The sequence below is a fragment of the Suricata suricatta genome, chromosome 5 (genome assembly GCF_006229205.1).
Source record: "Suricata suricatta isolate VVHF042 chromosome 5, meerkat_22Aug2017_6uvM2_HiC, whole genome shotgun sequence".
Classification (NCBI taxonomy): Eukaryota; Metazoa; Chordata; class Mammalia; order Carnivora; family Herpestidae; genus Suricata; species Suricata suricatta.
In genome coordinates this window covers 1,939,336-1,953,017 of record NC_043704.1, presented here as the reverse complement: position 1 = coordinate 1,953,017, position 13,682 = coordinate 1,939,336, and the positions used below count along the sequence as shown (strand labels likewise).

Here is a 13,682-nt window from a genome sequence, read left to right as displayed (position 1 = left end):
GGCCAGCGCGGCCGAGCCCGCCCCTGCCCGCCCCTGCCCGGGGGCCAGCAGCTGGGGTGCCGTGGCCGGGCAGCCGCCCGCCTTACCCCTATGTGCTGGAAGAGCCAGGACCGCATCACGTTGGTGGCGTGCTTCGGCAAAACGCCCCGTTTATTCTTAGATGAGCCGTCGTCTTGATGCAAGATGCTGAGATCTTGGTTGAGCTGTAACTGAAGCTTTTAGACAATTGACAAAATAACGTTAGAAAGCACAGACCATCACGGCGCGTCCAAGTAGCTGAGGACTCCTGACGGAGGACATGACCGCCGGTCTCACGCATAAATGACTCACTGAGAGCCGGGGCGTGTGCCCCGGGACATGCACGGGCTCCCCTGTGGGGGCGGGGGCGCCCCGGGCATCCAGACCCCTGACACGGCTGTCTCGCTGTCAGCGGCCCCTCGTCCGGTGAGGAGGCGGGTGACACAGACACCAAGTCCCCAGGGCCGTTCCCCTGCAGACGTGCTGACCCCACGGGTCCCTTACCCACACTTGTTTTTGCCTTGCGTCCTCTGGACGTGATAAAACATGGCTCTCTTAGCCTAGAGGGCTGGTCAGGCAACCAACAAGCAGGACAGGCCGGCTGAAGGGCTGGGGACGGCCACTCAGCTCAGCAGGGAGCAAAGACACACACACACACACACACACACACACACACACACACACACACACACACATACAAGGAGCAGACGAAGCAACACAAAGCCAGGGCCCAAGGGACCACCTGTGGCCCAGACATCTCCGCAGCCATGACAGGCCTGCCCCCACCCCCAGGGGAGCCTGGCACCCCGTCTGCCCAGGGCCTTTCTAGAGGGAGGACAGGCGCGGGACTCTTGCATACGGGTCATGCACACAAACGAAGGAGAGGTTTGATGTCTGCAGGGCCAGGCCTAGGCCCCGGCGGGTCCCAGGAGCCGCACCTCATGCCCAGCATGCCTGTGGGGTGGTGTCATTGGTGTTCACGGGCGGGGGACGAAGGTGATCCCCGCTACCAGGGCCGCTGCACAGACACACCAGGGACCTCGCTGCTGTTACACCTGAATGTGGAGCTTACGTATGAAGTTGACTCCGCAAGGAAGAGAACATGAACTTCAGTATGAGGCACTCAAAGACACAGTTTAAAGGGTTTGGAACTTGGGGCACCTGGGGGACTCAGCCGGTTAGATGTCTGACTTCAGCTCAGGTCGTGATCTCATTGCCCATGGGTTCGAGCCCCACGTCGGGCTCTGTGCCGACAGCTCGGAGCCTGGAGCTGCTTCGGATTCTGTATCTCCCTCTCTCTGACCCTCCCCTGCTTGCATTCTGTCTCTCTCGCAAAATCTCTTAAAAAAAGGATTTGGGACTTTATGGTGGAGAGGTCCTCGAACTGTTTGAGCTTCCTCTGAATTTACATCATTTTAGATCAAACTGAGGGCTAAAGGCAGAGGCGGAAGGGGGGAGGGGAGTGGGCATGGAGGGGGGCACTTGTGGGGATGAGCACTGGGTGTTATATGGAAACCAACTTGACAATAAACTACAAATAAAATAAAAAAAAACAAAAGCCTCAACAATGTCATCTAAACAGACCAAAACTATGACTTTAAAAAGACGTTAAATCACGGACTGCATGTAAAAGATCTTCAAGCTCCAGGTGGTTACTCAGGGCCCAGGGGCTTTCGGACACGTGCTTCCTGGTCCAGGCCGAGAGGGGCGGCACCGAGCCTTCCCCAGGCTCCGGGAAAGAGCGGGAAGCGAGCCCCAGGACGAGGCCGAGCCCCAGGGCCACACTGCGGCTTGTCTGCCTCAGCGGTCTCGATGCGGGTATCGTGTTCCTGACGAAGCCTGACGAAGCTCAGTGTTGCTTCTTTTGTGCGGGGCCAGAGCCATGGGCTCCAGGACAGGCGGAGCGACAGCCGGCATGTGACCAGACCTCCGGGTGGCGCCCACGGGGTCCCGGAGGGCCAGCGAGGCTGCGTGAGGGGACAGAGCAGCCGCTGGCCTGCGGAGCTCTAGCAAAGCCAAGGACGGGACAGGTGGGGGTTACAAGCCTCGGAAATGGGTGGCAAGTTTGTTCAAGAGGCCACCCCTGACCTGACCACCCCGTCAATGGCCCCCCGCTCCATTCTCTGCAGATGACTGATCTGCCCCTGCCCCCAGGGCACCGGTGACACCTGAGCGAGGGGGGGGGGGCAGGGAGGGGCAAGGAGAGTGTCCCCATGTCCCAGGAGACCCCAGTGCATCCCCATCTGTTGCCGGGCCGGTGTCCCAAGCAGGAGACCCGACGGTCCTTCCCGGACACCCGAGTGAGGCGCCGGGAGCCCAGCCCGCGCCTGACACGCACTCGCTGGCTTCCTGGCCGCTCAGGTTCAAGGACAGCTACCTGTCCCCAGAGATCTGCAGTCCTCCATCACATGGAACTGGAGGGGACTGTGCCGAGCGGAATTAGTCAGGGGGAGAAAGACAGCCGTCATATGACCTCACTCATGTGAGGACTTTAAGATACAAAACAGATAAAGGGAAGGGAAGGGAAGCAAAAATAATATAAAAACAGGGAGGGGACAGAACACGAGAGACCCTTCAATACAGAGAACAGGGGGTTCTGCTGGACGGGCCGTGGGGGGGGCTGCGCTGCATGGGTGAGGGCCTTAAGGAGCCCACGCCTGAAATCAGTGTTGCACCGAGTGCTCAAACGTGGAGGTAAATTTAAACATAAAAAGAATAGTAACAACAGATGAAAGCCCCCGTCACAAAAAGCAGACACCACAGCGCATGGACGTGGGGACGCGGAGGGAGCAGAGGGGACGCAGACACCAAGGACAACTTCAGCGGCCCCGGAGCCAAGCCAGGGGCTCAGAGCCAAGCGCCGGGGGCCGCGGAAACCACACGCTGCCGAGGACGCGAGCCTCTGCGGACGGGCTGGGAGGAGACGAGGTCACCGAGGAAGGGGACGGCGGGAGTGCAAACACACGCAAGTCCGGGGACTCCGTGCGGACGGCCCCAGGCTCCACCCGAAAAGGCTCTAGAAAGAGATTGCGCGTGCGGGGGCTGGGCTGTCTCAGAGCCTCCAGGGACGTGACCGACTCGAGGGCACGAGGCGTGGGGGCGTGCTGCGGCAGGCAGCAACAGGCCACGGCGACGCCGCACAGGAGGGAAGCGCCTGACAGGAGGAGACGGAAGCCGCCGTGGCCCCCAGCCCCGGTGACAGCCATCTGCGACCTGGAACCGCACTCGCACCCGGACTGCATCAATGAGACCGCAGTAAACTCCTCGTCAGGCCTGCACGGTCTCAACAAGATGTGCCTCCCAGCATGTTTGCTCCGGACGCGTCCAAGCTGGGGAGGGAGGCCAAGAGAGCCGAGGACGCAGGCTCTGGGAGAAGGACTCCTGAAGGTGACGTCAAAGGAAAGGTCAAGAACGTGTCCTGTGCCGGCCCAGAGGGAGGCGAGCCCCGAGAGCAGGAGGCGGAGAGCTCCTGGGGGCCACGCAGCCCTGACGGGGCTCCCGGCAGGCGGGGCGCTGGGGGGTCCCCACCAGGGGATCAGCCACGGCCCGAGCGCGCGCCAGGGGACGCGGCAGTGCAGCGGGCACCTCGGGCAGAAGCAAACACGCGGCCCAGGAAAGCAGTGGGATCACAGCTGCACTTAGCTCTGCACAGAGCGGGGTTTACAGGGTCACGGGACGCCAACGCGAAGAGGTGTGGCCGCAGGGGCCGGAGGGGGAAGCCAGAGCGGGCGCGGGCGCCACCAGCACCGAAGGCCCGAAGCGGCTGCGTGGCGGGTGACCTGATGCTGAGAAATGGGCGGAAACTGCAGAAGGAGCGGCTGTGCGCCGGCAGCAGCGGCCCGCCCGAGAGGTGGGGACCGTGGGGCAGGGGACGAGCCTCCGCGCCCTGGACGCTGCGCTGGGCACACGGCGGCTTGATGTCCCTCACAGCAAAATAAGTTAGAGTAAAAATGGAGGCAAAACCCCTGTCACAGGCCAGCCAGTAGCCAAAACCTAAAACCTAAATATAACGGCTGCACGAGTAAGACTCTCCGGCAGAGACCACGGAAATGCCTCGTTACTTCTATCAAAAAAAAAAAAAATGTTTTTAGGAGGATAAACACCTTTCCAGAGAGGCGCTCTAGGAAGAGGCTGAATCCCGCCTCCTCCTGGCGGCCCGAAGTCAGAACGTGGCCCGGGGGGGCGGACCCTCCCCGGGCGGGCGCGGGCCCCAGCCAGACCCTGGGCAGGCGGGCCGTTTGGCGGAGGCGCAGGGAGCGTGACGGGGCTCGGCCCTGACAGCCACCAGCCTGGGCCGAGTTTCGCCCATGAGTCAGGCTGCCCAGAGTGACCACAGGGGCCACGACGGTGGCCAGCCCACGGTGACAGCTTCTGATGCGGGAACAGACACATCGTCAGTCAGCTGTCACCCTGAGTATCTGCAGCCCAGAAAGAACCAGCCCCGCTCCCACATAAAGAACAAAAGCCCAGAGCAGCCCAAATAGCTACAATAAAAATCGTATGTGCCACACAGTTTCATCCAAGCACCTGCACCCGGGCCCTCGGTCGGCCTGGTCACTGTCCCGTTAGAGAGGCGGGCAGCCAGAAGCCCTCCATGGAGGGGTGTGACGGGGAGGGACAGGAGCGCCGAGGGCCGAAGGGCCGCGAGGACCGGAGCAGAGACAGCTCACAGGCAGCAAGAGAAGGGGCCGCGTGCGCCAGCCCGCCGCCTGGGCTGGGGGCGTCGCCCGCCCGTTCTGGGAGAAGGGGTGTGTGGAGACAGGCTCGTGCGCTACTCAAGCTCGCCGTCTCCTTCCGTAAGAAAGCCCAGCTGCACAGTGACTTCCTGCTTCGGCATCAGGACAAGCGAGCCTCTACTCCAGAAGGAAGGCAGCTGGCTCCAGGTCCCCAGGGCGACCAGGGGCCACCCGCGTCCACGGCCTGGCGTGGGGGCTCCGGGGAAGGCAGGTTGGATGGGGAACCTTAGGGACAGGGCTGCTGGGGGCCCGCCCCCCGTATGACCAGGCCCCCAACCCCGGCCCAACTCTCTCCACGAAGTGAGAGGCGGTAAGCCCTGGATGGGCCAAGCCAGCCCGTGCCAGCCCGGCCCTCTCGCATCTGCTGTCAGAGTAAGGGAAATGCTAACGTCCCCAAGCGGCCAGCACGGGGGCAGGGAACGTATGCGCAGGCCAAGGACAAGGCGCTCACGTCAAGAACGAATCGAGGCTCTTACACAGGAGCTGGTAACAGAAACATGGTCTTTCCGATTTACAGCTAGCTAAACCCGGGGGGGGGGGCACGGAGGAGGGCACCTGTGGGGATGAGCGCTGGGTGTCATGTGGAAACCAACCTGACAATAAACTAGAAATGAGAAAGCAAATTAATAGAGCTGGCTAAGCGTGAGTGACAAGGGTGCACGTGCACACGTGTGTCTCCACAACTCAAAGGGGCTGACGGGCCGCCGAGTCCCGCCTCATCTCAGCACAGGGACGGAGTGGGTGGACCGCAAGGTCACAGCCGTGACAGCACTTCCCCTGTGGCTTCTGCCCCTTGAACCTGCTGTTTCCCCAGGAGGTGGGGGGGATGGCCCTTCACAGGGCACCTTGGAGCGGGAGAGGGCAGCCCTGGCGCACCTGTCCCCTCGGTGTGCAGATGTGACAGAAGCGCCCGGGCCACCCCAGCGCCAGCCTCAAGTGGCACTCCGGCCCCTCTCACTTGGCAGAGGGCGTCGGCTCTGCAGGGCCTGAAGGACCCGCCTGGTGGGTCTGCTGTGAACCCCCGCCAGGGCGGGAGGAGTGTGTCTACACAGCCTCAAGTCTCTGGACCCCGAGACGGCTACCGACCCCGCGTCAACGGGACACCTGGCGGCTCAGGGGAAGGCGTTACACATGACCTTTTCCCCGCTCCTCCAGGCTTTCGGAACCTGGCAACTTTTTCACAATAAGGGAAATGGAGGGTACGGTGGAAACAGGGCTGACACAGGGCCTGCCGCGGGGCCTGCCGAGGGGCGGGGTGGGTCGGCCACCCTCAGACCAGAGCTGGCTAGCCACGCCCCCCGCCCCCCCCCCTGGAATGGCGAACGCACCTGGGAGTTCTGGATCCTGATGGTGCCGGGCGACAGTGCTTGGGTCACCACCTGGCCTTGAGGAGTGACGACCGTGACAGGCTGGTACACTGTGCCACCTCAAGAAGGGAGAGATCAAAATGCTTTCTGAGTCTCAATGATAGAAAACCACATCCTCAATATACCCGATATACATCAGGAAAGGAAAACACCTCTAGTCTGACGAGGTTCTAAAATGATGCCAAATGCTCAACACGCCACTTGCAGACTTGTCGCCATAAACTACTAAAATGACTTCCCCGGACAAGCTGGGCTCCAGCGCCCGTGGGGCGGGGCACCGGGCAGGGGGCGGGGCACACTGGCCAGGGTGGGTTGTGCAACCCCCTTCCTTTCGCTCACCTCTGTTTTCTACTTTCCCACGCCTGCACGTAGTAAAAGACTTGGCCGAAGGTGTTAAATATTTTTTATCATAGTATTTTCTGGATCAAACTTGCTTTCATCTTCCCGTGGAAACTTCCCCTCACACTACCCCTGAGGGTGTGCAGGCGAGTCGACCCCCTCCCCGCATGCCCGATTCCGTCTTCGCAGCGGTTTTGTACTCATGATGCTGGGCGTGCAGCAGGGGCCGCAGAATCTGCCCCCTTCCTGCGGAGATTTCTACAAGTGACCCCAAGGCTAAGAGTGCACGTGACTTATCACTCACATATGAGTGACACGAGTCAAGGTCTCCCAGGTGCTGTACAGTTAACAGCGACGTCACCTGCAAATCACAATTCATTTTTTGCTCTGTATCTTCAACTCCCATATCAAACCTTTCTTCCCCAAATGTTTGGGTAGGGAAACACAATTTGCATAAAATATCCATTACTAAAAATTAAAATAGGAGCCAGGCATTTGATTCCACGAGTTCTAGTTTTGCTGCTCCTGGATCAGGAACTGGCATTAACCAGAAATTACATTTAAGCGTTTCTGCGTCTGACAGAAAGGACTCTTCCACAAAAGCCCGAGGAAAGAGTGTCCCTTGCTCCGTCAGCATACCTGCCACCGTTGCCATGGTGACGCTGCCCTGCTGCAGCGCGGAGGCGGGCACCACGATTCCCTGGGGGCTGAGGGCGCCCGGGATGGCGCTCTGGATCTGCTGCGAGTCAGAAACACACAGTGAGTGGTGAGCAGACACACTAGCCATCTTTACAGATGGGGTGATGGTGTCGTGAGTGAGGCGAGGTGCCTGGCACAGAGACGCGGTCGGATGACAACCTTCCGGAAGGTGTGTCCTGTGTGTCTGCAAACCAGGGGATCCAAGGCCGACCTGGAACTACGCACAGGCGATGGCGCCGAGGCGCCCTGACCCGGAACTACGCATGGGCGTCGGCGCCGAGGCGCCCTGACCCGGAACTACACACTGTCGTCAGTGCTGAGGCGCCCTGACCCTGAACTACACCCGGGAGGCGGCGCTGGGGCGCCCTGACCCGAAACTACACCCGGGAGGCGGCGCTGAGGCGCCCTGACCCGGTACTACGCACTGTCGTCAGCGCTGAGGCGGCGGCCCCCAGCGGTCCTCCTCTCTCCTCTCATCACCTCAGGCGCTCTTCAGAGCCCTGGAGGCGTGACGGGGAAGCCAGGATGACCTCGCGTCACCACCGCTTCAGCAACTACAGCAGCTCGGAACTACGCAAGGGCGTTGGCGCTGAGGCGCCCTGAGCCGGTACTAAGCACACTAGAGCTCTTAAGAACCAGAGTCTCCCTACAGGACGAGCACAGTCTCCCTAGAGATCACGCCCCCGGCAGCTCTGCGCCCTTCACCGGAGCACAGAGCACATCTGAGCCCCCGGGTGCCCGTGTTTGTCCAGTGCCAGGTCAGGCCTGGCCTGCAGCGGGTTCCACAAAACTGAGCGCCAACACATCAAGATCCCGCCCATCTGAAGTCAGATCCCAAGGGGCCGATTTATCGATTCGCTGTGACGGCTGGGGGCCGGCGGGCGGGAAGGGGAGTGAGCGCCGCGCCTGGTGTCTAGGCACAGGGTCTGGCCCACCACAGGCACCGGCCGCGCAGTCAGACGGCATCGGCTGGAGAGCCCAGAGACGATCCCTCTGTAGGCGCGCCCGAGCTCTGGGAGGCACACACGACGCCTGACACGTTAACTTGGTCAGAATAAAAATTAATTCATCCAAATCAATAACCCAAGCCCCCAAACCAAGAACCTAGAAAAGGAGGAACAAAATGAAACCAAAGCAAGCAGAAGGGAGGGGGTAATAAAGACCGGAGCAGCAATCAATGAAATTGAAAATGGATAAACAACACAATCAGTGACAAAAGAGCTGCTTCCCTGAAAAGATTAATTCATTGACAAACCTCCTAAGACGGAAAAGAGAGAGGTGACAGATCACCAGCACTGGGACGCGCGGGGGGGGGAGGGGCACATGGTGACACCTCGGAGCACACACATCTGACGTCCTGACAGAAGCTCACGTGAAGCACCCCCTCTGAAAATCCTGGTAACCGTTAAGGACATGGAATTTGTAATCTGAAAACTCAAAACAGAAATCTCCAAATCTGGGTACCGTCACTAGAGAATTCTATCAAACATGTAATGAAGATTTCACACCAATTCTACATAATTGCTTCCAGAAAACAGAAAAGGAGGGAACCCTCTTCATTTCATTTTATAAAGTCGCATTACCTTGATACCAAACCTTGACAAAGACCGTAACAAAAAAGAAACTACAGGCCACTATCTCTCAGTCAGTACGGACACAGTAACGCTTCACAACATACAGCGAACAGAATTCGGGAACAGAATTACTGCACCGCGACCAAGTGGGATTTATTCCAGGAATGCAAGCCTTGTTCAGTATTCGAAAAATCATTAGTAATGTGATCTTCGTCCATGTTAACAGGAGAAAGGAGAAAAAAATCACGTAATCATATCAATTCATACGAGGAAAGCACAGGACAAAATTCAACCTAATAAAAAAACCCTCAGAAAAAAACAGGAACAGAGGGGAACTTCCTCAACTTGATGAAAAGCATCTAGAAGAAACCTGCCACTAACCTTGTAATGACCAGTGAAAGGCCGAACGCTTTACCCCTGAGGCTGGGAACAAGGCAGGATGTGCACTCTCCCTGATCGTTGTCAAGATAGTATTGAATGTTCTAGACTATGCGGTGAGACAAGGAAATAAGGAGCATACAGATCAAGAAGGTAGGAAGAGACTGCTCCTGTCTGCATATGACACAACTGAATAGGTAGAAAATCCTAAGGGGAGGCGTCTGGGGGGCTCAGTCGGTTGAACGTCCGACTTCAGCTCAGGTCATGATCTCATGGTTCATGGGTTCAAGCCCCGCGTCAGGCTCTGCGCTGACAGCTCAGAGCCTGGAGCCTGCTTCGGATTCTGGGTCTCCCTCTCTCTCTGACCCTGCCCTGCTCACACTCTCTCTCTCAAAAATAAATTAAAAACATTAAAAGAAAAGAAAAAGAAAAAAGCCTAAGGAATCCATGAGAAGGACCTCCTAGAACTAAGTGAGTTCAGCAAGGTTACAGGTTAGAAGATAAACATACAAAAATCAACTGAATTTCTAAATACTAGCAGGGACCCTGAAGTTAAAAATAGAATGTCATTTACAATTGCTCAAAAAAAACACTCAGGTCTAATTCTAAGAACACACGTGCAGGATTCCTAAGACAAAACTGCAAGACAGCGATGAAAGAAATCACCGAAGAGTAAATATATGGAGAGACATACCATGTCTGAAACCGGAAGAGTCAACAGGAGAAATGTCCGTTCTCCCCGAAATGATACACGGGCTGAATGCAATTCCTGTCAAAATCTCAGTAATGTTTCATGGTGGACACAGACGAGAGGACTTCGGAATTTGCATAGAAAAGAACTAGAACTAAAACCACTTTGAAAAAGAAGAACGAGGTGGACGACACAGTCTTTCCAAGTGTGAGACTCAGCACATGGCTGGAGTGACCACGGCCACCTGGTGTGAGCACACAGGTCCGTGCGACAGAACAGCGAGCCCCGCAGCAGACACACACAGAGCGCCACGCTGACAGTGTCACAAAAGCAATCCTCAGCAAACTGCCAGGGTGCTGAGCATCCAGAGGCAGAAAAACCACCTCCGCCTCAAGCCTCACGCTTCGTACAAAAGTCAACTCAAAATGGGTCCCGGATCTGAATGTAAAACACACAACTTTCAGAAGAAGGAGAGAAAATCCTGGAGCTCTAGGGCTCGGCAGAGTTCTTAGACGTAACACTGAAAGCACACTCGTCAAAGGAGAAGTTGATAAACGGGACTTGGTCAAAATGTAAAAGTTTGTTCTTCAGAAGACCCCGCTGTGAGGAGGAACGGGTCAGCTATGGACTTGGGAGGAAACACAAGCCACAGCCGATAAAGACTTGATTCTAGAACACTCTCAAAACAACGGCTTAAGAAAATCTAGAAAACGGGCAAAAGACATGAGCAGACATTCTACCCAAGAGGATCTACATCAACTAAGCCCAGGAAAAGAGGCCAGCACTGCCAGCCACCAGGGACGTGCAAGGACAGCCACACAGATGTCACGGCTCAGGTACCACAGTGTCACAGCGTGGGTGACCCAGAGGCCCCTGCGCTCGATACGGCAGGATCCCCTGCACACCAGGCACTCAGACACAGAGAGTAGAACGGTGGGGGGGGGCGGGGAGGGGGCACGTCAGTAACTAAGGGGGATGGAGTTTCAGCTGCGGGGACAGAGGCAGGGACAGCGGCCCAACCGTGCGGCTGGGCTTCAGACCACAGAGCTGTGTGCTTAAAAATGGCTAAGGTGAGGGCGCTTGGGTGCGTGGCTCAGTTGGTTGAGCTCCAGCTTCGGCTCAGGTCATGATCTCACGGTTCGTGAGTTCGGAGTCCCGAGTCGGGCTCTGTGCTGACAGCTCGGAGCCTGGAGCTGCTTCTGATTCTGAGTCTCCCTCTCTCTCTGCCCCTCCCCCATTCATATTTGGTCTCTGTCTCAAAAACAAATAAATCACTAAAAAAAATTCTAAGGGCTAAGATGGTACATTTATGACTCGTGCACCTTACCACAATTTTAAGAAATTAAAAAATACATATTTTAATGGAGGAGGAAGGCACTGAACGGAACTGTGTCCTTCGGGAAGACAGGCCCCGGGCGGCGGGACACAGACGGAGGCCTCGCTGCGGCAGCTGCGGGACGCCCGGAGGGACGGTCTTTCGGGCCTGAGGGACCTCACTGCCCACCCAGGCCAGGTTCACAGGTCTCCGGGCTCCTCTGAGCAGGGCGGCCGTGAGCCGGCCCAGACCCTCTGGAAGGGCTGCTGCTCTGGGGAAGGAGCGCGTGTCCCCTTGCAGACGGGGCCCGAACTCGGGTACCTGGGACTGGACGGGGGAGTACGGGCTCCCGGGCTCTCCGCTCAGGAGCGTCTCGCTGTTCATCTTCGTTTTCAGACAAGCGATATACCGACTGCAGAAGTCTTTGCAGAGCTCATTCACCTTTTCCAGCTCAAGAAGATGAATGCGCAAAACCTGGATTGCTTTCACCATCTAGGAGCAGAGAGAACGAGGCCCTCAGACCCGCGAGCGCAGCTACAGCCCGTCACCCTCATACACAGGACCACCGAGTCAGCGGCCTGAGCCCCGGACGCCGCGACCCTGTGCTGCCGGGACAGAAGGGGAGGGACCTCGGAAAGTCACTCCGGTGCTGCTGATCTTTCCGGTTTCAGCGGGCGTGTGGGGGACGGTCCCAGGGCCGTAGTCAGAGCCGCTGCAGCGGGAGACAGCCGGGCCTCTCACACCCCCCCCCTGCCCGTTTCTTCATCTACAAACGGGGAGCCACTCTGGAGAAAACTCGACTTGCCGACTGCCTTTTATGGACTGTGCTTTTGGCGCCAAGCCTAAGAGCTCCCTGCCTAGCGCCAGGCTAGCCCTCCCAAGATCTTCCCAAAAGTCTTCCAGCGACTCTGCTAAGTCACTAACTAGGTTCTGGAGTCGCCTGTCCCACAGCAGCAGGTAGGGGTCTCTGATAAGGAAACCACCACCATAAGCACCACTAGCCCGTGAACCCACAGCCCGGAGCCCGGGCCCCTCCCCGGTGACCCCGGTGGCAGTAAGTCACACGCATCTGTGAACGGAACCAATGACTCAGTCAATAATAAGAGTGACCACACACTGAGCTCTGCCGGTCCCTGGGCCTGAACACCGGTCAAGAGAGCCGGGGCCACCCTGGGGGCACCCGCGGCCCACCTGCCGACGGCTGCCTGACCGAGATTCAGGGGCGGAGAGAGCTTCTGAGTCTCACCCCAAGAGGGCGGGCACTGTTAGTCCCGTTTCAGAGACAGGAGACAGACTCAAGGCCGGACGACTCCTTACAAAATCTATTAGGTAGGAAGGGCTGAATGTATAATGAGAAACTTAAAGAATGACAAGATCCAGGCAACTTCCTCAGGAGAAAGTCTTCGAAAGGTGCTGGTCTGCTGCTAAGGGCCCTGACCGGGGCCCGGGGTCGGGCTCCTGGGCGCCGCTCCCTCCGGGGGTCAGCACTGATCTTCACTCCAAGTTGTCCCTTCCTTTAGAAAGCACACACGACCCTGACCGTCGGGGCCGGGCCTGGAAGGAGGGCGCCGGCGTGAGCTCCCCCGGCTTCCAGCAGCAAGGCCATGGGCGGCAGCGGGAGCCCTCCGTTAGGCCCGCCTTACTGGGTACTCCTGGGCCTCCCCGGGCGCCCACAGCCCCGCCGCCTGGCCTCACAACTGAGCAGGGGTGTCTCGGAGAAGAAGGTTGTGTGCCTGTGACCAGGGAGAAGCCAAGAACGGAAGCGGGGCACAGAGCTGCTGCCTGAGGCCCGCGGCCCAGGGGCATGCCCACCCCATGGGCCTCACAGGTGCTCAGGGGAGAGTGGGACGCCCAGGCCACGGGCATGAAGGTCCTGGAGAAGGCGGGACAACATGGGGACACTCAGGCCACACACCCAGGAAGTTCCTTCATGAGCTGTAGGACGCTTCCCTTTAGCGGAACTACATCCTAAAGTTCCAATTGGAAGTTTAAAATTTGTTGGACAGATTTCAGATTTGGAAGAAATAAAAAGAAGAAACTGTTTACTTTACTTACTAAATTGTCAGTTTCCGGGTCCTCACAGAAGAAGGGTTTCCCTTCTTTCTCTTGCTTCCGCACGAAGTTCTCGATGTCCACGTCAAAGCTGGCGGAGGTTGTGCCTTCTGAGCCCTGCGTAGACTGTTCGCACTTTTCAAACAACAAAGCTAATAATGGAAACAGCGGATGCCTGGAGGGGAGACAGTTGTAAATGTACGTTCTCCGGTCCACGAGGCGGTTTCGCGCACGGCCGGGCTCGCCCTCTCACGGCGCCTCCCACGCCGCCGCCAGCTTAGCCTCCTGACCTTCGCACCAGCCCCCAGAGACCCCTCAGCCGTCCGCGCCATCCCCGTCCCCGTCCCCAGCCCCAGCCCCTGCTAATCTGGTGCCCGTCTCTCTAGACTCGCCAGCTCTGGACGTTTCCCGTAAACGGAACCACAGAACACGTGCCCTTTGGCATCGACCCTCTTTCACTGCGTGATCCTGTGTTCAAGGATCATCGATGCTGTCATGGAGTCGGCACTTCAC

General features: G+C 58.0%; 1 protein-coding gene across 4 annotated transcripts in view; it reads right to left on the bottom strand.

Annotated features, from left to right (window-relative positions):
* The window catches only part of PKNOX1 (PBX/knotted 1 homeobox 1), a 44,142-nt gene that overhangs the window by 7,983 nt on the left and 22,477 nt on the right, over nt 1-13,682 (bottom strand). For 3 of the 4 annotated variants that reach the window (XM_029938837.1, XM_029938834.1, XM_029938836.1), the window contains exons 5-9: nt 13,173-13,344; nt 11,439-11,609; nt 7,100-7,199; nt 6,083-6,180; nt 87-215 (exon numbers count right to left, since the gene is read on the bottom strand). In XM_029938837.1, the coding sequence (XP_029794697.1) occupies nt 87-215; nt 6,083-6,180; nt 7,100-7,199; nt 11,439-11,609; nt 13,173-13,344 (670 nt within the window). The remainder of the gene's footprint in view (nt 1-86; nt 216-6,082; nt 6,181-7,099; nt 7,200-11,438; nt 11,610-13,172; nt 13,345-13,682) is intronic. The other variant, XM_029938838.1, reaches the window with a different exon arrangement.